Source organism: Martes martes (assembly GCF_963455335.1).
Source record: "Martes martes genome assembly, chromosome: 9".
Taxonomy (NCBI): domain Eukaryota; kingdom Metazoa; phylum Chordata; class Mammalia; order Carnivora; family Mustelidae; genus Martes; species Martes martes.
Genome location: NC_137896.1, coordinates 123620204 through 123644426, shown reverse-complemented (window position 1 = coordinate 123644426; position 24223 = coordinate 123620204). Strand labels below are relative to the sequence as shown.

The 24223-nt window shown below is 46.4% G+C and overlaps 1 protein-coding gene across 1 annotated transcript in view; it reads right to left on the bottom strand.

The window, feature by feature from the left end:
• APOB (apolipoprotein B) overlaps positions 1-23854 on the bottom strand; it is a 37807-nt gene extending 13953 nt beyond the window's left edge. Inside the window, exons 1-21 of the mRNA XM_080813220.1 lie at positions 23683-23854; positions 23388-23426; positions 22259-22374; positions 21093-21238; positions 18893-19046; positions 17886-18041; positions 16246-16370; positions 15472-15557; positions 13884-14103; positions 12886-13113; positions 12548-12665; positions 12295-12441; positions 11413-11624; positions 10903-11140; positions 10156-10332; positions 8614-8805; positions 7349-7516; positions 6461-6672; positions 3546-3728; positions 2578-2699; positions 601-811 (exon numbers count right to left, since the gene is read on the bottom strand). Of these exons, the coding sequence (XP_080669346.1) occupies positions 601-811; positions 2578-2699; positions 3546-3728; positions 6461-6672; positions 7349-7516; positions 8614-8805; positions 10156-10332; positions 10903-11140; positions 11413-11624; positions 12295-12441; positions 12548-12665; positions 12886-13113; positions 13884-14103; positions 15472-15557; positions 16246-16370; positions 17886-18041; positions 18893-19046; positions 21093-21238; positions 22259-22374; positions 23388-23426; positions 23683-23755 (3323 nt within the window). The 5' untranslated portion in view covers positions 23756-23854. The remainder of the gene's footprint in view (positions 1-600; positions 812-2577; positions 2700-3545; positions 3729-6460; positions 6673-7348; positions 7517-8613; positions 8806-10155; positions 10333-10902; positions 11141-11412; positions 11625-12294; positions 12442-12547; positions 12666-12885; positions 13114-13883; positions 14104-15471; positions 15558-16245; positions 16371-17885; positions 18042-18892; positions 19047-21092; positions 21239-22258; positions 22375-23387; positions 23427-23682) is intronic.
• Between the last annotated feature and the right edge of the window lie 369 nt (positions 23855-24223).

Below are 24223 nucleotides of genomic sequence, written 5' to 3'. Positions count from 1 at the left end.
GGGAGAAAGAAATGATTTTCAGAAATTGTCTGAATCCCACTGTACCATTTACTAGCTCTCTGGCTTTGGCCAAATTATTTAGCCCCTCTGAGCTCCCATTTTCTTATCTATAAAACACGGAGACTCCTATCTAGGTTGCAGTTTATTATAAGAACTGAGATGATTCCTTCAGAGAACCCAGAACAATGCCTGATGAGTAGTAAGTGCCCAGTGAACAGCAGGACATGTGAGGACGGTTGGAATATTGAGGGCTCTATCTGCCCCTTGGACCACAGACTGGGGATGCCCCTGGTTTGGTCAGCACTTTTTAAAAAAAAGTTTTAAAAAGACTTATTTATTTATTTGAGAGAGAGAGAGAGAGCTTAAGCAGGGGAAGCAGCAGGCAGAGGCAGAGGGAAAAGTAGGCTCCCTGCTGATCGGGGTGCCCGACGTGGGGCTCGATCCCAGGACCCCGGGACCATGACCTGAGCTGAAGGCAGACGCTTAACCGACTGAGCCACCCATGTGCCCATGGTTTGGTCAGCTTTACAGCTAAAAAGGAAGCAAGGACAGAGCTACAAGGACCTGCAGTTCAGGTCAGATCATCCAAGCCTTCCATACCTCACGCGGCCAGTGAGAGTGACCTCAGTGATTTTCTTGTTCTGAAGGTCCAAAGTGAGCTTGTAAGACTTTTTTTCCATAGTAGAGTCATCACTAACTCTGAGGACTGTCCCAAGGTCAACGTCAAAATCTGGAATTTGGATCTCACTGGACAACGTCATCCTCTGTCGGTTATATTTGAACGTCATGGTAGCCTCGGTCGGCTTCGCACCTGGAAAGGGTATACGAGAGAATCAAGACATGTGTATTCAGAAGCTATGTTTAGGAAGGAAGGAGAGGAAAAGGCAAAGAAATCCTAAGTAATCATTCAATGTGCTCAAATGAGGACAGAGTTTAGGATTTTACCTTCAATCCCTAACTATACATTTGTTCAGTCTGCAAATATTTATTGATTGCCTGTCACGTGCTTGGCTCTGCTCTTGGCATTGGGGAGTCCTCGTCCTCCTGGAGCTCACATTCTAGTGGGGGGTGCACAGACAATAATCATATTACTTATGTCAGATGATACTAGATTTCATGAAGAAAAGTAAAACTTAGGAAGACAATAAAGAGAGGGATAGAGAGGTGCTATTTCCTGTGTGGCGGTGAGAATTCTCTCTGATAAAGCAAGGTGTGGGCAGAGATCCAAATGAAGAGTGGGTCTGAGCTATATCATGTTCTGGCGGGAGAGCATTCCAGGCACTGGGACCTGGAATGCAAAGATCTGACATGGGGCACACTTGGCAAAGTCAGGGAACAGCAAAGCCTCGAGGTCCTTCTGTGTCAGGCAGACAGGACATCTCTATGTGACTCTCTACCTGTGACACCCTTTTTGGTTCCTAGCCACGCCAGTCCTGGCTCCCCCTCTCCCCAAATTCTTCTTCCTTTGTCACAAGATTCCTAGGTTTTCAATTCACAGGACTGCCCATTTTATACCTTTGGAAAGTTGTTACGTGACCTTTTTTTCCCCAGCATGTACCCCATTTCCTGTGGATTTTGCTTTTCTCATTTAATTTTGTGACATACCATTCCTACATTAAAAAACCTTCCAAAGGGAGCATCTAAGTTTGCCATGTCCCCTAAAACCTACTTCTCCACCCGTCTTTTTGTATATAGGTACACAGCAACTCCACTCTTAGTTCCTCGGGCCAAAAAACTTCATCATGATTCCATCTTCTCTCTTACTTTCAATACCCACCTTATCAGCAAATCCCGAGAAACCCAAACTTCAAAATATGTCAAGAATCCAATTATTAGATCTCTTCTGCCTCTGCTCTAATCCTAAGCGCCCATATCTCTGGCCTGGATCACCACAACAGCCCACTGCAATGTCCCTGTCCCCCCTAACGTCTTTCTCCACTATAAACATAGATCAAATCATGAAAACTCTCCAGTGACTTTCTATTTCACTCACAGTAAAAGCCAATATCCTTGCCACAACCTACAAACACATCCTTCCTGTATACCCCTTATCTCTGTGACCTCACTTTCTACCATTTCCCTCCCTGATCTCTCCTCTTCCGTCATACCAGCTTCCCTCCTTCTCCTCAAACTTGGCAGCCATACACCTGCCTCAGGGCCTTTGCACCTATGAGCCCCTCAGACTGTAACACTCTTTCTATATGGCTCATGCCCTTATCTCCTTCAAGTCTCTTTTTAACGCTCTTTTACCAGTGACCCTTTCCCTTATCATGTCAAATGGCACTGTCTTCACCCACCCCTCCTCTTCCCTGTCACTCTAGACATTCCCTAGATCCCTTTATCTATTTTTCTCCCCAGTACCCGTCTCGCATTCTGAAGAGTTACATGTTTGGCCGCCGGCTGTAAATGGTATGCGGGCAGAGACTTGATCACCACCGTCCATTGTTCTAGCCTCTGCTCTTACAAGAGGCCTGACCACAGTAAATATTTGTTAAATTCAGTAACTTAATCGGTGCTCCTTGTGAGTCCTGGATCTGACACCAACCAGAGCTGGAGGAGCCCTTTCCGGATACTTGCCTTCTGTCTGAGTTACAAAGGTCAGTGTGTCCACCGCGGCGCCAGCCTCTCTCTGCAGTTCGTAGGTCACGCTGGCCAAATACTGCTCGACTTCTCCCGTGGGCTTCAGTTCCAGTTCAAAACTAAAGACATCCCAGGGCGCGTGCACAATGTTAGAGCTTTCGGTGACGATGTTAACTGCCCCCAAACAACTCCTCCTCCATGGCAACCAATGTATGGCCCTTATTTTAATGTCATCTCTTGTCCCTCACTCAGGAGGACCTTTCTGATCCCTTTCCATCCCTCCAAGAACCCAAGGCCAGGGGAGACCCCAGGGGGTTTGGACACACAGAGCAGGAGCTGGCTGGTTGTGTCCGCAAAGCTGACAAGAAGCAGTGGGAGCAGGGAGAGTTGAAGACAAGGAGCCCTCAAGCACGATGGCCGGCGCTTTGAACACTTCAGGGGGCTCCCAGGGGAAATCCAGCTAGTGGATGTGGAGGCTCAGAAACCTGGACACTGAATTAGGAGCAAAGTGGCATCTGTGTTCTGATTCCACTCCCTAATGCATAAGGGAGAAAAGGGAGACATCATCTATGAAGAGATGCTTTCAAAGGAGTACAATGGTACAATTGTACACGTACAATGGCTTTAGCTCCCTGGAGGGAGTGTGCCAGAATCATCTTGGTTGTTTATTTTCTGAGCTAGGACCTCTTTTAGGGTCATGATTTACCTTCGAGCTGCCCCCCCACCCCACCCTGCCCCACCTCACCTATGAAGAAACTCAGTCCTACTCAAAGTTTAGGGAGGAATATAAGTGCCTTTCAGGTGTGCTGGACAGAGGACCGCTATTTTAAGTAATTAAAGGATGGTGCAGACACCCAAGGCTGGTGGCATAGGCCTCTTACAACACACAGATTTCCCTTCACCCCACCAAGTGGCCATAATGTGGAGGTGAGCCGATGCAGGGTGGGGCACTGAGCGACTCTGACCTGGTGTCCCTGGTCAGCGGATAATAGGAGGCCAGTTCTAGGGAGGTGACGGTGGAGTAAGTGCCTGAGGTACAGTAGTCCAGGCCAGGAAAGAGAGGCTTGCAAGCTGACCAGGACCGCCTGTTCTCGTTGAGAGGAGGAACCACTTCTGTCTTGTCGGTGGAGACGAAATGCAATGTGTTACTGGGGAAGAAAGAAGAAACCCGTGTTACCTTCAAGTTACCAGTGGAAGTGAACACCATTGATGGCCGTACGTAGGTCACAGTGCCAACATGTGCCCCCCTAACCTGCTCTCTATCTCCCTTCTGTCAGCACCCACCTCAGGTTATCTCATTTACTCAGAAACAACGAACAGCACAAACATCAACAAGGCAACAAACACAGTGACTCTTCTGTTTCAGGCATTGCCCTGAGGTGTTTGCTTTTGTTGGCTGGGATCCCCACTATGGCAGGCATTAGGAGGCTCCTTATTTTACAGAGGAAACAGAGACTCAGATGTTGAATAGGGATCCCTGGGCCCTGAACTCAGGTGTGTCCCTTCATTCTGTTAGTGAAGGGAAGCCTAAGGGTAATTCTTACTGTATTGGCTTATTTCTACTTCTTTCCCACACGGAACAAGTCTAAGTCACCTCTCCCTTTGCAAGCCTCCCCCATCGCACGCCTCTCCCATCGCACACCTCTCCCAACGCACATCTCTCCCATCATGCACACCTCTCCATTGGATACCTTTCCCATCCCATGTGTGCACATATGCACGCATGCACATGCACCCTTTTCTTTCCCTGCTTCCCCCTCGTCTCCCTCACAATCAAGAAATGGGTCGGCCTCATGGTCTTCACTCTTTCAACACGCTTCTCATGAACTGTGATCTGACACCACACCGTCATGCTTCTGGGCCTGCCTCCGTCAGCATCTCCAACCACCTTCTTGCTCCTAACTCCAGAGGACCTTCTTAGGCTTTATCTCCCTTGATCTCCCAGGAGCCTTAGGGAGAGCTGCTCACTTATGGCCAGATTAAGACTAGAGTCCCTGACCTCTGAACAGGTAATAGATAGAATCCTCCTCTCAAGTATGGACTTTAAAAAATTAGTAAGTCCAACAAAGTTCAACAATGTCCTGATTTCACCCAAGGATGCTTTTTTTTTTTTTTTTTTTTTTGGAAATATCTTGTTCTTTTCTCAGTATTATTTCCTTATTTTAAGGGTACCCGAAAAGCTAGCCTTGCTGGTGGGCTGGAACTCTGTCAGCTTTAGCTGTCTATGGGGTAATCCTGGTGGTCTCTCTTGGGCTTCTCTCTCTTGGGTCTCTCTTGGGCCGCTGAGACCCTTTACAACTTAGGCCCTTCTTCCTCATCTCTGAACACTACTCCTCGCTCTTTCCCACTTCTCTGCTGCTTCACATATTCACATTTTCTACATGTCTGTCCTAGTCCATTGTGTCTCCCCCTACACCAGTTGCTGTTTGACCTCAACAACCTCCTTCTGCAGGTGACGCCCAAATTGGTATTTGTAGCTCCAGCCTGTTTTACTGAGCTCAGACCCATTGGTCCCACTCCCAGCTGGATATGAGAACCGGTGGTCTCACAGGACTTCAAATGAGGCACATCCCAAACTGAGTTTGTTAACTTCCTTCAAACCTCTCCCTGTCTCAGCGAGAGGCACCCCCACTGCTCTTCCTCTTTTCCTCACCTTGCAACTGGTCAATCACCACGTGCTCATGTTTCCACCACGGAAGAATTTCTGGAGTAGGTTTGCTCCTTCCTACACCATCCCTGGCCCTCGTCTGGTTCAGGTCACGAGCATCTCTCAACCACATTTGGATGTGACAGATTCCAACTAGTCTCCCCATCCCCACCCATGTTTCTTGTCCATCCATGCCCCACTCTGGAGTCAGAGCATGTCCTCTAAAACACCAGCCTTTCTTTATCTCTGCTCCCATGTTTAAAGTCCTCTGCCTTCAGAAGAGTCCACCATCCTTCAGGGGGCTCAGAAGGTGGACCCTGGCCAGCCTCTGCCACTTCCCTCCATGACCCCTGTGCGCTTTGCCACACTGAGTTTTGACTTTCTTGAGGCTCCTCAACTGTTCTTTTTCCTTCAAGCCATTCTCTTGGCCTGGGAACACTCATTCCTTTCTCCTTGGTCTGCAGAACTCTGACAGCCTTCAGGTATCGGTTCAAGCATGGCTTTCTTCAGAAAGCTTTCCCCGAGTGCCACAGACTAGGTCTTACAGAACTTCATGTCCTCCAGTGTTCCCTCTCAGCGTGCACTTGATACTTCTATGTCCTTCCCATGAACTAAGTGCCAGAGGTCAGGTCTATCTCATTCCATGTGTAAGCACTCGAAGGTCAGGTGTATCTCATTCCACATGCTTCATACCTTAGGCACTTAAATACTATTTTTACTCTTTTTGAATCAACAAATTAATGAGTCTAAGATATAGAAACTAAGATAAATCAGTGTTTAAGGATATCACTGAAATGGAGCTCTCCATATATGCTGCATCCCATAATCATGAGATTAGGACTCTCATGCTCTATCCACTGAGCTAGCTACCACAGATTAGTATGTTCCCTGGTATTTTTCCTGTGAAAAAAATGTTCGTTTCCCAAGGATGATTTCTCTAGAGTTTATGTTTCTTCGTTCTCAAAACAAACACACAAACAACAACCAAAAAATAACCTATTAAGTGATTAATCAGTGAGTCCTAAATGTCAATTTGGTGAAACCTGGACAGTCGAGGAAATTGGAATTATTTGGTGAGTCTAACCTACGTTAAAAGTAGGTAATTCACTACCTTCTCTCCCCCCACACTCCCAAGATCACGGGGCCCTGAATTATCTCAGGCAATCAAGTCCTACGGATCCAGTTTTCACGCTTGCTCTCACACTGGCTAGTCCCCTCTGGCGGACGGATTACCTGCCACTGAGCAGCTTGACTGGCCTCGTTGGAGAAGGAACGATGAACTTCAGCTGCCCAGCTTTCAAGGCAACTTGCATCTCCAGGCCTGTCTCATGGAAGAAGTTGGTGTTCATTTGGATCCCGGTCCTTGAAAAGTCTGGGATGACGATGCCCAGGTTTGTCACAAACTCCACGGACACAGAGGGCTTTGTCACCAGCTCCATCTGCAACTGTAAGTCAGAATATGACCCGTTCAGCTTCATTAAATACCTCTGTCCCTGTGCAGTCACATCAACCGCCCTTCCCCATCCCCGGGCAAACATGTCTGGACCGCTCATGCCTCAGGAAACGTTATTGTGTTTTCTTTGGAGGAAGAAAAGCCATGTTCTCAGTTCCCCAGAGCCAGACTACACTGATACCCAGCGCCAGGAAGTGCCCGAGCTGCTTAAAGTTAACGTAATAGGATATGAAAAGAAGACAGGAATCCGATTTTATTGAGAATAGCTTGTTCCTTACTGCTAGGAGCTAGCCAGGTGGAGCCTCCTAGTGGAATCCTAAAGTTTTTCATAAAAATGAATAAGGGGGAGATGAACCATGAGAGACTGTGGACTCTGAGAAACAATCTGAGGGTTTTGGAGGGGCAGGGGGGTGGGAGGTTGGGTGAGCCTGGTGGTGGGTATTATGGAGGGCACGTACTGCCTGGAGCACTGGGGGTGGTACATAAACAATGAATTCTGGAACACTGAAAAGAAATTTAAAAAATAAATAAAAATTTAAAAAAATGAATAAGGTGATGAGAGTGATGATGTACTTCAACTTGAACTACACACATTTTAAAATCGTACAAGAAACCCGCCGCGGAGGAAATGAACAACCTGAGGAATGAAAAAGTGAACAGGGTCTTACATTGGCTATTTCTAGCTTCATTCCGGCCTTGATTCCAGGAGTGATGACCCCAGAGGAGGAGACTTGCAGTTGTAACCCAAGTCCGGTGGGCAGCTCAAAGGCGTTGTCCATGAAGATGTAGTGAAGAAACAAGTCGTTCACTGAGCCCTTCCTGATGACCTCTCCAATCTGTAGATCCAACAGGGGATGGCAACGACAAGTAAGCCTCATCCAAGCGGGATTTGTGAAAGGCAAATCCTCTCACATGTCAGACAGTAATTGTTCTTCTTTATCCAGAAAGGAACAGACTAGCATATTTTGATTAGCTGGGGATTTGATCAAATGCATGATTACTGGTTTCAACAGATTGGGATGTAAGAAATTGCCCTTCCCAGATACCATGTCATTTTGAACTAGTGGTTCAGAGTCACTTAAGAATAGGGCTGTGCCTCAGAGCTTTCTGAGCTTTCAGTAGCCTTGGATGGCACGGATTAATTCTGGTTATTTGGAGTCTACATGGAAATGAGGGCTTACTGAAGTATAATCTATTATGATAAAACAACTCTTTTAAAAGATGGATTTATTTTAGAGTGGGGGAGGGACAGAGGGAGAGAGACAAGCACACACACTGCTGAACACAGAGCCTGACTCAGGGCTTGATCCCAGGACCCTGAGATCTTGACCCGAACTGAAACCGAGAGTCCGCCGCTTAACCGACTGAGCCATCCACGTACCCCAAAACCTTTTTTTTTTAACTGACAAGCTACTGAGATGATGAACATATTAGTATGCATTGTTTTTTTTAATAACATTTTTAGAAAATAACTTGAAATCTGGTTTCTTAAAGCCAACATTATTATTTATCAAATACCAGGGAATATATTTACACATTTTCTCCCTTATTAATAAATTAATAATGACGGAAACTATAGCTCATATTTAGATAGTGGATGACAGTTTGTCAAATACTATACAAATGATTTCGTAATCATTTGATATAGAGAACTTGTAGCATAGATATAGGAAACACACTTAATATTGTTTTCCATATGAACAAATGAATGCCCTCAAAAGATACACCTAATATTATCAAAGGCCTAATTTCTAAATGTTACCAATTCTTTGCAATCTAAGAATCTTCCTTTCTGAAATTCAAAGCAAACCTGCTTCTCTGAAGGAAGTACAAGCACCTTCTCTGGTTTGTGGGACAGGATCTTAGAGGTCTGGGAGATCTACAAAGGGCATGGGCTAATCTCATTGCTTGTGATGGCGCCTGGCCTACTTACCATCTGGGGGATACCAGGAAGAGTGTGAACACCATTCAGCAGCAGCCTTCCCAGGAGCTGGATATCATGGAGCCTGACAAAACCAAGCTCCTCTCCCAGGATACGGAGGTAGGCTCTGGCTTCTGGGAATTCTTTGGATTTCAAATCTTTGATCAGTCTCTCGACATTGAGCATAATTCCATTGACCATGTCCTGGGATTTTAATAATAAAACGTCTAATGAGATGTCAGCATCATTAAACACCTTTAGAGTCCTCATGGGGGGCCCATCTGCTGCAGCTGTGGTGGGTTAAACATAAATACACAGGTAGGGATATAGGGAAGCCGCTGAAATCACTCCCACCTTTCACTGAAAGATAGATAGCTCTACCAAATTGAGATGAAAAAAGAAACTGAGGTCTTATCAGGGATAGTAGGTGTCTCCATGCTGTTGGTAACTTGAATGCAGGCGTAATAAGAGGGACCTCTGTTCTCCAGGATCCCAGGATTCCTAGGGCTCACCAAGAATAGAAGATAACTCCCGATTACCCCTTTTTCCTCTGATGAGAGATGAATACTAGGGGTTTCTTGAGAAAATATAGCTGCTATATAAATTGGCCAAAACCTTGAAAAACACCTTATCCTAGATAAGTTCTTCTTAGAGATTAGAAGAACACCATAGACTGATGCTTATACATGTGGGGGGGAAAAAAAAGAACAATTGACAGACTCCAACAGAGCAAAGAGCCCCAGCCTCACGTGGAGATGAGTAAATTAGAAAGTGGAGGTGGGGCCATCTGTTGGCCTCTAGGAGTAAACTGCTGCCCTGCTTTTCAAACTGAAATGTACATACAGGTCACCTAGGGAGTGTTATTAAGATGCAGGTTTTGATGCAGTAGATCTCAATGGGGCCTCAGAACCTGCATTTCTAACAAACCCTGATGTGAACCAATGACAATCAGACTTGGAGTAGCAAAAAACTAAAGAATGAGAAACTCCAGATTATACAATCTATTTTCTACGCCTTAAGTGGGGGCTTATGCTAGCTTCAAAGTAGATTTTGCTCCCGCTATACGAGTAAGAGCCAAAGAAAGCAGTTAATAAGGAAAATAAGAATTCAAAAATTAAAATAATATCTGCTTATTGGACAATCAGTACCAGTCATGCACTCTGCTTAGCATTTTACACACTTTATTTCATTTAGTCTTTAAATAACCCAGTGAGGTATGGATTATTAGCACTCTGGGGATGTAGAAACAGACAGAGTATCAAGCAGCTTTCTCAGGCATGCGCAGTTTGAAGACAGTAAGGTCAGAATTCAAAGCCATGCCCCAGATTTTCCACTGGTAATCATTATGGGAGAGTGCCTCTAATGAGTCTGCCTCCTGGGCACATTGAATCTCCAGGAGGCTTATAACTGCAGAGGACCCTAGTCTTTACTTCCACAGGACTGGTTAATAATAGCCACAATTGTCATTTCAGTTAGATAGCTCCTTGACGACTTCTAGGCTAGGAGGAAAATGTTTTGCATTGAGATCCAAAGCTTTTCTTAATGAAAACATACCTGCTCACGTTTATCATCTTTGGTATAGCCGAAGTGGTCAACTAAGACCTTGGAGACATGATCAGGAACTTGGTTATCAACCCAGTACAAAGCCTTGTTGACACTGTCTGGGAAAAATCCTTGCTTTCCAAAAAGAGCTTCCAATGTTGGCTCAAAACCTTTCCCTTCCAAACCAATCTGAAAAAGAAAATCAGGCAAGAAAATGCCATCAGGTTGCTTTGTTCTATGTCAGCCTCCAATCCCTCTTTTTAATGTCCATTTAATTAAACAAGTATTTAATGAATACTATGCAGTAGGAGCTGAGCTCAGCAACCACAGGGGTTGTCTTATTTAAATCTTACAAGAATCTTGAAAGGCAGAACTTATGACTTGTCCTTTTTCCAGAAAAGGCTAAGGTCAGAGAGGATAAGCAATTAAACAAGAGATTCAGATTGGGAATGAATTTGGGGTTTGAACCAGATCAGTCTGATTGCACAGCCCATGTGTTTTGTTGGCTTTGGATCTAAGGGCTTCCCTAAGACATCTACATTTCCCTTAATACTACAGCGTCATGCTTCAGGTGACCTTTAGCTAGAAGGCAGGAGGGCGAGGGAGGAGGGAAAGAAGAAGGCCTCAAACTGATGGTAGCAATGAGCTGCTTGATCTTAGCTCCTCCCCAGGCTGGCTCATGCCCCCCTTAACTTTCTATTTATGGAGTTGTACAGAACTGGAGAGAGGACGGGAGCTTCTTCTTAGTCTCACACGTACCTCAAAGAGGTCCCCTGGAGCAAATCCAAAGACAGTGAGGGTTGTTTTCAGCATGCTTTCTTTAGGAAGGTAATTATTTGGATCAAATATGAGATTTCCCTCAATTTTGGCTGAGACAGGGTCAAGCGATGGCAGGGAAACAGATTTGGAAAGCTGATAGTTCCGGGAAAATTTTGAGAAGTCCATGATGGTTGGGAGTTGAGATCCTTTCAGAGCTTCTTCTACTAACTTTTTCAAGCTAGATGGAAAGAAGCAGCATATTTTTAGCTTACACATCATGTTACAAATCCATGCCTCTCTCACCCCAAGGAAATAGGGATTGCCGAATGCTACCAAACGATCTGGATTTCATTTGCCCAAGAGCTTGGCTCAGGACTGCTGCGTTTTTGTGTGCATGTCGTCCAGAAGAAAGAACATTCCATAAAAGGCAGGCAGTGGCCTTTAGCAATGAGAGGGGGGAAATTACTCTTTGCCCTTTGTGGCAGGTGTGGGGAAATTACTGTTACTTACTTTTCGATATACAGTTCTTCTGAGTTTAAGATGTTGGCAATGTGGGAAGCCACAAAGTTCTTCACTTGCTCATTCTGTTCCCGTGGAAGAAGCTGGATGATTTGGTTAATATCTGCCTGGGAAGGGCCCCTCATCAGCATGAGATAGGCAGCCAGTCGCTTATCCCCTGGAGAGGCATCATTGAGGAAAACTTGAAGAAGGACTTGCCGGACCTGTAGCCAAAAAAGGAGACTGTTACCACGGTCTTTTGGTCAGAACACAGAACATGCCTGGCAAACACCAGCGTGGTCTGCTGGTGGTTTACTACATACAAGTCACATTTCTTTCTGATAACTTTTCAAATGCTCGTATGGTATCTTCTCACCAGTGTCCCTCAGAACAACCAGCTCAAGGAAGGGTCTCAGATGACTCCTATTAAATGCACGTTACATCCAACTGCATTAACATACTCAAGTTGGGACTTGAGGAAGATCTGCTACTATAAGTGAAGACAAACCTGTTTAACCGTAAGTTATTTCAATGTGGGAATGTAGGTGGGAAGGGAAAATGAGAGTTTGGAGTGAATAAATAAGGCATTTTCCAAAGCTCTGGAGTCATTTGCACCCAATTTGGGAAGATGGTAGAAATCAAGCATGTTTTCCTAAGGTGAGAGTGATGGTTGATCTGGAAGGGGGACAGCATGTAACTAAAATCTCATATTCTGAGGCTAGAGTAGGATCGTGATCTATTATTTCTGTCTTGTCCACATACTGCTAGTCAGTCAAGAGGCTTGTTGAAATTGGCAATTAGAAAGCGGTAAAATGATGAGATTTAGAATCTCTTTCCAAGTCCTTGTTAATCGGACTAAAGTTTTTACGTTCAGACTTCCTCTGTGGACTTCACCTCATCGTTAAGCTCCATTTTCCGCAAGGCCTGGATGGCAGCCTTCTGAATTAGCAGGGATGGCTCTGTGCTTTTGATACACTTCAGGACTGAAGACCTGAGTCTTGGGGTTACCGCCTCCATGGTTCTGCCAATATTTCCAATGACCTGCATTGAAAAGAAACAAGGGCAAGTCAGGTGCAGAAGGAGAAGTAGGGGGTGTTCACGGAAATGCTTCTGAAACAATGCATGTCCTACAAAAGACTGAAAGTACCCTCAGAATCAAGTAGGTGTGATCTTGGTTCCCAGTGCAGTCATCACGAATCTGTTCCAACAGGTAATCGGCAATATCCAGTAGGTTCTGCGTCACCGAGGGGTTAGCCTTATGATAGCTGCAGAATGAGAGTTAGGACTTAGCAAGCACAGCCAAGTTTATTTAAGATACAAACTTGTGTGTGAAGCTTTCTCATTTCAAGTCTCTGCTCTCAACATGGCTAGTGGAAAAAACAAGAGTACGCGAGAGGGTCTGAAAGTGGAGGGTGGGGTACAATCTTGGTACAGAGATGTGGGGTCTTCCTCAACTCCTACTAGGAGAAGCAGTGTGAAACTCACTTGTTGACTGTGTGACTCAGAGCATATAGAGTGGCCCGGCTCTGCTGCTCCTTTGCTGTGCTGAAGATCTCCTGCAGCCTCTCGGCTGAGGGCTCTGGCATCAGGGCCATCAGGTAAGTCACTGCATCTATCAGGAGGGGGTTGGCCTTCTCACTTCTCAGCCACTGGAGGATGTGAGTATAACACTGGGGTTGTCCACACTGAATCAAGGCTTGTAAGGTAATGGGGCTAAGAGGGAAAGAGCAGAGAGGGTTACAGAGATCACCTTCAGGCAGCTCCAATATCCCCGGCCCATGATTTCTGAGATTCACTCTCCAAATCTGACCATCGTCCAAAATCCAACGCAGATCCCAGGAAGCAGGAAGCCTTCTCTACAAGCACTGTCCACTGGAGAAGCATCACGGAGGAAAGTCTCAAGAAGGACCCCAGAGTTACCGCCCAAAGGGGATTGTTATCACTGCCTTTCTTTCAGAACATAGACCGTGCCAGGCAGACGCTGGCATGGCCTCATTTCGTTCCTTAGCCTTTCCTCTGATCTTCCCAGCAGTTAGAACCAGTGCCTTAAAAGTATGGAGAAATCACAGTATCACTTTGTTTGCCAGTTCTCTCTCCACTAGTGTAGGCTTCCGGAAGGCACAGACTTCTTTTTCTCCCTAACTTTCCAAGGTACTCACAATAGAACGAGGAATTAGAAGATACCCATCAAAATGTGGGAAACATCGCTCTCCCATGTTGACACACAAATGCCTATCTGCCTTGAATGCAGCATGGGTGTGGGTGTGTGGGTGTGTGTGTGTGTGTGTGTGTGTCCGTCCCATGGAACTCTAAGCACATTAGCTGATATTTGTCTATCCAGCAAACATTAACTGATTGACTAGTGGAATTATTGGATTGATATTTCAGTGGCCTCTGAGATTTTCTGCTTGACCAAGGTTTGAAAGTTTAGTCCCCTACCACAGGTCATACAAAATATATGGCTACAACCATTAAAGAAATACCTGGACACCTCGATCAGCTTTGGCAAGAGGGATGTGAAGGCCTCCTGGTTGAGACTTCTCAGCTCAGTAATGAGTTTACTGAAGAGGTTAGCTCTCTGGGCATTCTTCTCGGAGACATGCAATGTTTGCAGCTCCTGGATAGTCTTCACAATGGCCTCAGCCTGCTGCGGGGGTGGTGTGGACTTGGTGCGCTCAAAGGCAAGACCCACCTCTTCAGTGCCTGGAAGGGGGGGACGTGTCAAAGGGGTTCTTGCTTACCTCTACATTTCAACCACCTCCTGAAAATGGGAAATTAGGGAGGTACAGCAAAGAAGAAAAGAAAACTATCCTATACTCAATGCCTGTTATGAATCTGGCTCTGTGCTTGGTGTTCGACTTCAGTGTTTTTACTGACTCATCACACTATCCTATGGGTTCATTATTATTCCTCAATTTATTATTTTTTTTTAAATTTATTTATTTGTTAGAGAGAGAGAGCGAGCGAGCACAGGCAGAGTGGTAGGCAGAGGCAGAGGGAGAAGCAGGCTCCCCGCCGAGCAAGGAGCCCAATGTGGGACTCGATCCCAGGACGCTGGGATCATGACCTGAGCCGAAGGCAGACACTTAATGACTGAGCCACCCAGGCGTCCCATTATTCCTCAATTTAAAGATAAGGGAACTGAGACCCCGAGAGGAGGAACTCACCTTGCCTAAGACCTCTCTGAGTATAAGAGACAGAGCTGCAATTGAATCCAGGCTTGTCTGAATTTGATCAGATAACCTCTCTGCTGGAAGGAACTAGACATCACTGCGGCTGCCACTGACATGACTACGGCTGAGGCTAGACCCACTGATGCTCACCTGCCATTTTTTCCAATGGGATCTACAAAAAGCTGATGGGGGAAAATCCTTCTGTGTCTCCTCCATCACCCTGCCCGGACCTATGCCAGGATGGGGGTTAATGTGGAAAATGTGGGGGGGAAATGGGGGAAATGTGGTACAATGGAAAGAGTCCTGGCTTAAATTAGACCCGAGGGCTGATCTTGCACTACTTCCAATATTCAGAGACCTTGGATATATCACAAGCCTCTCCAAGTTTCATTTCACCCTCTGTAGAATGGGTATAAAAGCACACATGGCTACCGCCTGACATCACAGTTTGCATATGAGGGAACAATGAGGGAATGCATAAGACAGACTTAAATATAAGACAAATGCAGGGTAGGGTTAGACTAGAGATTGCTAAGGTTTTTTTCCTGCTCTAAAGACTAATTCCTGACTCCAAAGGGCCTCTCCCACTTGCCGCACCTCATCCAGGTCCCAGGCTTATTTCAGAGTGTAGGAGGTTGTCAGACCTACCAAAGGTAGACTTAGGAGGCCAATTTCCTTTTTACAAAAACCTAGGTAGCTTTGGGATACTTCTCCTTTTCGTTTATTGCATTGGCACTTAACATTTTGAAAGGGATGTGCTTTCTCACTAGAGGAGCCCATACCCAGAACGTCAAACCCCACTTGACTCATCAGTCAGTGGACAACTCCTAGCCATAATACATGCTGTGTCTTGGGCAGATTTCCAAGCCCTGGCAACAATGTGCATATAAAATCTTACCTTCCTCAAAGAAGCGGCTGTTGATCTTAGGTGTGTCTTCAAGTTTCAAAGTTTGTGTAACTTGTGCATCCATCCCATACTGACTCCTGGTAACAAAGGAAGCACATCATGTCATGGATAGCCAGTTCCCTAGAGAGTAATATTCTTTTCCTGTTGAATGTTTCCCTGTCTACTTCTACCCAAATCCTGCCTACCTTTCAAACCATTGAATCCAGCCTCCTTGACCTCCTTCCCTGCCAATGAACACCCTCCACCTCCTCCTGGTCATGCTACCTGCCCTTCCATTAGAGGGACATCTGTAACTTATAACTTTCACTACTCCGGAGTCCCCAGAGGGTAGGGACTAACACTGTGCCTTGAAACTCCTGTGTCTCTCCTTAGCACAATGCCAAGAATAGAGCAATTAATCAGTAAACACTAGTTGATGTCTCAGGTTTCAAAATGTATTGGGATATACAAGTCTCTGGTCCCAATCCCAAATCTTCGATAAAGCCTTTTTAACCAGGGCAGCCTGCAATGATCCTTGGCTTTTCCTGATCCATAACCCTTAAAGTCTGGATCTAAGATATCTTTTGTTGGTCTCAAACTGTTTTGTATACCTAATATTTTTTTGCTTAATTATCTGTTAGCTTGAAAATAGAGAAAGGGATGGGCTCTGCTTTGTACCTCCTCATAGCCTCCTCCATACACAGCCTTCCTCGGAACAGGGTATTGAGAAGCATTCATCTCCCATCAACCCATAAATATTGAATCAGGGTGCAGAAGGTGACCTACTTGGAGGATAAAGGCAGGAACAGGTGTTGCTCCTTGCAGATGGCTTCTGACACATGCTTCTTCTTGGGGTCCAAAGTGTACTGGCAGGACTGGTTACTGCTAATCAGAGTTGACAAGGGGTGGAGCTGTAAATGAGATAAGAAAAAACATGTTGATCAGCCTCTGGGGATTGAACCTGATTCTTCTGCCATGGGCATTTAACTTCAAGGAAGATGGGAGATGGGAGTTCTGCACCACTAATAAACTCAGTTAAAGAAGGAAACTTGGTACTTGGCATTTAGACAAAAGGATGCAATAATTCAGTATTCCCAAAGCTGAGTCAAGCTGTAGACTCTTCTTATTCCACCCCAATGAACATCTCATCTTGCACAAAGTATATCTAACCGGGTATTGTATACCTACCCACCCACCACACATTAATACTTCACACTGCTTCTTAAGTTTTCTTTGCCTAGAAGCCTGTCCTTATGTCTTAATGTCTCTCACATCCTTTGTATCTTTCAGGTTCATGCCCCACATCCCATAAATCTTTGAGGCTAGACTGATGGATACCTGCCCACCATTCCTTCTAAGCAGATCTACCACCAAATTTGTCCAATGAACTACGTGAATAGCGCTTTCTCCTTCCTGGTCAGGCCTAGGATTGCTTGTCTGCACTGGTCAGTTTATAACTTTATCTAGTATGTCATTTATTGTCCTTTATTGGCATGCGTAGGAAACTTGTTCCTGGATTAGCCTGTAAGTACAAAGGGAAGGCCCATGGTTCATCTGTCACTGTCTCTGACCTTCAGTTCTGCCCAGAGTGGGGCTAAGCATACAATAAGTTCTCAGAAAAGACACACAGGCCAGTGCCTTGGCTTCTTCTGAATACGACCCTTATGGGTGTCAGACATCATATATTCAGCCTCAAGGACAATGACCAGGAACATTGCCAAGCATGGCAGTGATTGCGCACGTCCTTTCTGTTTATTGAGATAAGCTGTGATTCATGTCCCAGAAGATTACAAGGCACTGGGTAAGCTCTGGTAATATGGTGCTTCATGACCCCTGTGGGAGGGGGGGGGCAGGAGAGAAAGCTAATACTAAGGGGCTGGCCTAGGCAGGGGGCAGAGAGGCCAGGCATTGATCAGGGTCATACATGGGATGAAAGGATAGGACACTGGAATGCTCTTGGTAATGTCGCTTCATAGGAGTGAGGGAGAGGAGGGCAGAAAACAGGTCCTGGGACTTCCTCAGAGGTTGGATGCCTGGAGCTGGGGACATCCAGTCCTCTTATAGGAAACAGCAGTAGAGGGCTTTGCTATCCTCCAATAAGCCCTAGAACCTTTTCAGGGGTGGACAGTCATTACTCTCCAGGGATTGTGGATGGTTTGGTGTCAGTGACAGAAAGACAGCAAGAAGGACAGAGCTCTGGACTGGGACGTCAGGAACCTGACTCTGGTCTTGGTTCAATTAATAACAGGTCACGTGGCCTTGGGCAGTCCTTTCCTGGTCTGGTCCTCAGTTTCCTGCTATAGTCTAGACAAAAATGAGTCTGGGTTGATTCTTCCCTAAAATTCTTACCAGCTCTAACATTCCAGAATTTTAAGACTCAAGAGGACAGTGCTCATTGCAAGGAGCAATGTGGATGTGAAACTTACCCTGCCTTTGATCAAAGCAAGTGGGCTAACTCCTGTGCTAATGGCCTTGAAGTGATCACACTTCTCCAGGTTCCTTTCAATGGATATTTCTGTGGCCACATTTGCCTTCTTTGTTTTAACAGTTAAGTCACTGGAACAGTTTCCATACACAGTATCCTATGGGAGTAGAAGATACAACGGTTGCATTCAACGTAGGAAAACAGCTCTGGATGCCCTAAAGGGGCTAGGAAGGGAGCCTGGGAGAAAAGGCAGGAGCAACACGGATTAGGAAGGGATTTTCTTCCTCCTAGGCTGGCAGTGGGCATTGCTGCTACTCCAGAGCTAGACTGAGAAGGCCATGAAGGGTGGTTCTGGTTCTGAAGCACATCCGCCCGGCCTCCTAGGACCCAGCCGACACTGACTATATTCTGTGCTCTCAGAGGATGTTCTCTATTGCTCCTTTACAACGTGGATTCCAGTCTGCCTTGTGCTCAATATGTCTTGGTTCTCTCCCCAGATCCCAAGCACGCCCTGAGGAAAGGTCTCTGCAGGACACATCTCTGTCTTCTCCAAGTGGAGTAGAGTATAGAACTTAGAACACAGTAAGGGCTCAAAAATGTTCATGGGACTCAACTAAATTGAATTCTCTCTCGGATCAAAACTTGAAATTCTTGAGAGAGGCTGACAACAGATTCCATTATTTTCTGGGTTTAAAATACACAGAGCTTTACTGTGTTATATCTTGTGGGGACACAAAAAATCAAACAGAAGAGTAGGGTGGTCAGGACTCCTCAAATGCTGCTTTAAAATTAGGCTGTCCTGCTCTATCTGCTCAGGAGGGATCCATCAGTGAGCCCAGGGGACAGGAAGAGCCCTGGGTACCAGCACTTCACACCAGCACAGGGCCTCCTGGGTGTAGCTAGTCATGTGGCTAAGTCAATAATCCACTTTATATACAGAGTGGGACCCAGCTCAAATATGTGAAGATCAGTTCAAAGGGCACTGTTATCAATTTTCTGCATTCTCACCAACACCAACTCTTGTTTATCTGCTTCTGTCTCCAGGGGAACCAGAAGGGCAGAGATGATGCCCCTCTTGATGTTCAGGATATGCGTAGGCTCTTCCTTCTCTGGGTAAAGTAAAACTTGCTTCCCTTCAGGAATGGCCAGCCTGAGCTCGTACCTGTTTCAGAGAGAGTGAAGTCACAGACGTGTCCTTTTTCCGCTGTGAGCCTGTTGGACGTAAGCTAGGTCGCTTTGCAACTTCCTTTTACTTACTGTTTTTTTTTTCCATCTTTTCTTTACAAGTGTACACTTTTCAAAAAAGTGTACAAATATGTGTATGTTTTTGGCATTCTTTGGCTTCTTTACCTGTTTTGCTTGCCTCATGCATCCCCACTCTGTTTTCTACCCACACCAGTCTCTGCTGTCATGTTCCTCACAGAATAACCCACTGGGTTTTCCACTTCTCTCTCCACACTCAGGCAATCCTATCTAAAGGTGTGGGGTGGAAACATTCACACATAAAGATTTTTTCATTGCTTGTTTTACATAGATGACGTCATGTTCTCACTTTTTTTTTTTTTTCCCTATCTTGCTTTTCTCAATTATACTCCACAGAAATCCTTTGACTCCATTGGTACAGGTCTGACATATTTTTTTTTAAAGCTATAGAACTTTCTCATTTTATGGTTATATGTAATTGATTCAGACATTTCCTCTATTTGATGGGATTCACTTTCTTTCTGGATTTTTCCCTCCCACATGAACAACACTGAAATAAACACCCTTATGCATATTATCTTCACACATTACTGCTCTTCTTTTCATGGGCGAGAGTCCCAGCCTTTTGAAATTGCTATGTCAGAGGTAGTAAGTTTTTAATTATAATAGATATTGACTATTGGCTCTCATTTCCACCAGCAATGTTCACTTTTCCTCAGAGGTCACCAGCAACAGGCACTTGGCTGTTTTACATTTTGCTAATCTTATGGGCATAATGTGATAAATATATTGTTGTTACATTAATTACACTTCCTGACTACCAGTGAATTTGAACTTCTTTTCATACATTTGTTGGGTAATCACTCTTTAATAAGCATTGAGACCATGTCTGAAGCCCTTATCAACTACGGTCTTAGGGACTTCCCTTTGGGGACTTCCTTTTGGAAATTCAGGGCTGCACCTGCTCTGGTTAGGTCATAAGGAGGAGAAGGAGACCAGGCACATCTTCCATAGCTCAACATCTTTGCAGAAAGTTCCAGATACTGCAGTGTAGGCTTGGAAAGCCGGTGGTAGTCAAGAGCAGGAGTCCCTTTTGTTTGGAGAAGGTAAAACCCAAAAAGAAACTACCAGTCCCTCCTGTCACTGCATCCCTGTGCTGCAGACATACTCAGGTCTTGGATAAAATATTGGCGAGAGACAGAGCATGAAGGCTTACTCGGCAGAGAAAGGACTGGCTTTCACGTCTAATGTTTAACAAATCAAAAAGATGGGCGGGAGTTTCTGATGCTCCCAGACCAACAAACCTATGACTGTCTGTATTTGCACACACTTAGGACACTACCAACTGTGATCTGGACTCGAGGTAGGGGTGATGTTCACAATATTTACAACAGGTGCAATACAGACACGGATCAGTCAGAAGACAGGCCAGCTGCAAACACCAGAATGGCCTGGTCACTATGCTTGGGCAGAACTACAGCCCTGGGCAGGGCGTGGGGGGGTTGTGGGTACTTGGCATTCCCTGCACTCGCTGAGGCTGAGCCTTGCTGTCCCCTGTGGAACAGACCCTGCACCACACCAAGTCCTGCTGGACCTTCCCTGAAGACCGCGGGGCTACGGGTCTTGTTTAATTCTTTAAACAAGAATTCACCTGTTTAAATAAACCATCTCACCTTTATTGTCTCAAGGAGATTTAAAGCATGGGAGTTTTTAGAAACACATTTAAATGATAATTAGGGGCACTTCGCTAGGGGAGGGTAAATAATGTTTACCTCTTTTTGATTCTTGGGACAACTTAGCAATTCCCTGATCCACAGTGAATACAGAATGAAATGTTTATCCTCACACACAGGCCTCACATAAAACACAAGCATTCATCCCTCCCTGGACACACACACACACACACACACGTGCGCACACATACACACGAATGCACACACACACATATCCACAACACATCCAGCAAATCCCAGATCTCAGAAGATCAGACAGGCCCACGCCTTACTTGGACATGGCAGCAGCAAACTCCTCCGAGTTCTTGGTCTTATGCAGTGAGGGCCTGCCCTTAGGGTTGAAGCCATACCCCTCCTTCAGGGTGCACTGGCTTGTCCTGAGGATAAAGCTGCAGAGTTGGGGGACCTCCAGCTCAACCTGAGAAGAGGGTAGCAAGCAGCACATGAAGACTCTCCATCCAGAACATGAGACCCTTCACAGCCCAGGGCTTACTCTCTAATCAGGACACAGACGGAAATACTGTTGGGGACCACTGGTTAGAGGGAATACAGTCTAAGAGCTAGAGGAAGAACAAAGGAGGCAGAAAAAAGGCCATCATTGGTTTCAACAGCAAATGTTTCCTTAATGTCGCCAAAAAACCCAAGCAACCTAACTGTTCATATCTCTTGGGGCCTTTTCAGAGCTTCATGTATTGCCCGAGGTTACAGAGATCCTTAAGGGTTATTTGGCACTGTTCAAGAACTTTCTGCAACGATTGAAATGTTCTACATTTACCGTGTCTGATAGGAGAGCTGCTGGCCATGGGCACTTGAAATGTGGTTGGTATGACTAAGAAGTTTAAGTTTTACTCAATTTAAACAGCCATATGTGGCCAATGGCCACCTTATAAGACAACACAGACTAGGGAGCCCTAGAAAGAGGAGGTCTGTTTTCCAATTTGACTTCTCTTTCCCACATGGCCCCTAATAGTGACCCTTAGATCCATTCCATGTGAACATGGACATGAATACAATCATTTCAGCAATAGATAAAGTTTTGAAAATAAACTACATATTCAAATTTTTCTTTCTTTCTTTTTTTTTTCCCTGTTTGTCTTAAGCAAAGATTCTGTTTGGCTCCAAGTCTAAAAACTGTACTCCAGAATGCGTTCCTGAGATGCCCCCCTCCTTTGGCTTACCCACTGGGCTTCTCTCATCGTGTTAAATTTACCATCCTGCAATGCTAATATTCTAGATCATGTTTACATCTTAGAAGCTAATGGAATAATAAATCTGGTTGGCAAAATTTTGTGTGTGTGGCAGAAAACCCAGCAGTGTGGCTGACTTTCAAACCTAGGGACAGTCCCTCACTTTGTGATTGACGGCAGTCCTGGCACGAGCTGGGTCTGCAAGGTCAGGAGCCCCGGCTTCCTCCGGTGGCTCTTCTGTCTCCTCATACCTTGCAATTGATCCTGGTGGCACTCCTTGAGTCAGCGGCCGTGGGGACACCAGTGGAACTCTCAGCCTCATAGCTGTATACGTACTTCCTGAGGTGCTTAAAGCGAGTTGCACCTTCTAACATGAGGAGAAATAGGTCAGCGACATAGTAGATAACTCCCCCAAAGAGTAGTCTACCATGAAGAGAGAGGTCGTGGGAAAGATCGTAAAAAATGGTAATTACACTCAAATTATTTTTAATTGACTTTGCATTATATTGAATTTCCCTTCACAGATTTAACTTCCTCACTAAGTTTTGTTGAGGATAATGCTTAAATTTGCCAGTATTTTTTGAATGTATTATCTGAGGTGCAGGGAGGGGAGTGTTAAACAATGGGGCTGAGAAGGTCTATAAGAGAGACTGGCGAATTAAGAGTCAGCAACATAAAGTAAATAGCTCTAATGCCTTTTCAGCTTGAAAATACCCCAGTTCTGTGGGTCTTTTTTTTTTTTTTTTTTTTTGTTCTACCAAATTCCTGAGGCAAAGTTCATTAAGTCTTAGGGATATCTGACTGTCTTAAGAAATTCTGGAGTTTTCCCCAAGGGGAATTGGCTGAACAATTTGAGGAAAAGAGCGTGTGGGGCATGAACACAGGGGCAGTGATGCCAGGCGGCCACAAGATGGCAGTGCTGTCCCATCAGAGGCCAGCCTCCCGCTCGGAGGAGTGCCCTGGGTACCACCTGGAGGCCAGCTCCTTTGACCCCTGGAGGTCAGGTAAATATGAAGGAGTGGGGGTCTGGATTTCTCCACAAAGGTTAAAGTCAGCATTTCCTCACCCTCATGTGCTTCGAATCAATGATTAGCCACTGATAAACTGACGGTGATGGGATGTCTCTTTAGAGTGCCCACGGGCCAAGAGCGTGGCAGTCCCTGCCCCAGGCCAAGCGCTTGGGACAGGGTAGAAATGCAGGCAGAAGGAGCTGAGATCCCCTGGAGGTGGGCAGAGTCCCAAGGAACTGGCTTCTTGGGGCTCAGAGCTGGGCACACCCATCATATCATCCCAGCATCTTAGCGAGCTGAGGTGCAGAAGGAGGGGCTGGGGGCTGGGGGCTGGGGGCGCCCTCCCCCGCCCAGTGGGGAAAAGCCTTACTTGCGCAGCTGGGGCTGGCATTTTCCAGCACCTCCTCTTCTGTAAGAAAAGGAGAAAGACAGCGGTGGGTTTTCTCCCTTCTTCCGATGGGGCCCCGGGTCTCCCGGGCAGGGGGCCCGCTGGCGTCTTTAGAGGAGAAGCAGGTTCTGGAGAACCCTCTCCCCGGCCTGCGCTGTCCCCGCCCCCCACTGCGTTGTCCGTGGACGAGCCACCGCCGGTCCGGGTCCCCGGCACCCCAACCCCTCTTCCCGGGACCCAGGCCTCCACGGCCCGCAGGCCGGGCCGCCCCACTCACGCGCCCCGGCGCCGGCGACCGCCAGCAGCAGCAGCAGCAGCACCCGCAGCAGCGCGGGCCTCGGAGGGCCCATGCCGACGGGGCGGGGGGCTCCCTCGCTGCGCCTCGTGTCGCCTGGCTGGCCGGCTGGCTCCTCAGGGACGGGCACCCGCAGGCTGCCGCCCCGCACCGACGAGAGAATGCGCGGCCGGCGTCCGCGCCCCATTTATACCAGGTCGCCCGCCCAGGCCGCAGCGCCCGGCGAATTGCAAAAGGTCCAAAGGCCAGCCAGCCGGGCCTGTTTGCTTTTGCACACCAGTCTCGCGTAGCCTCTGAGCTCCAGGAGGGGCCGGCAAGGGGCTGAGCCCAGGCCCAGCCAGCAGCACCACTGCCCTCCTCTCCTCCGGCCTGTTTAGAATGGGGCCCTGGGAGGTGTGTGTAGGGGGGGGGGGGACTTGGACCCTGCGCCGCCGCCGACCCAGCGGTGCCTTCAGGAGATGACCAGGCACCCGGACAAAACCCACCCCAGCTCCCTGCTCTGACTTTGCAGCCATTTCCAGAA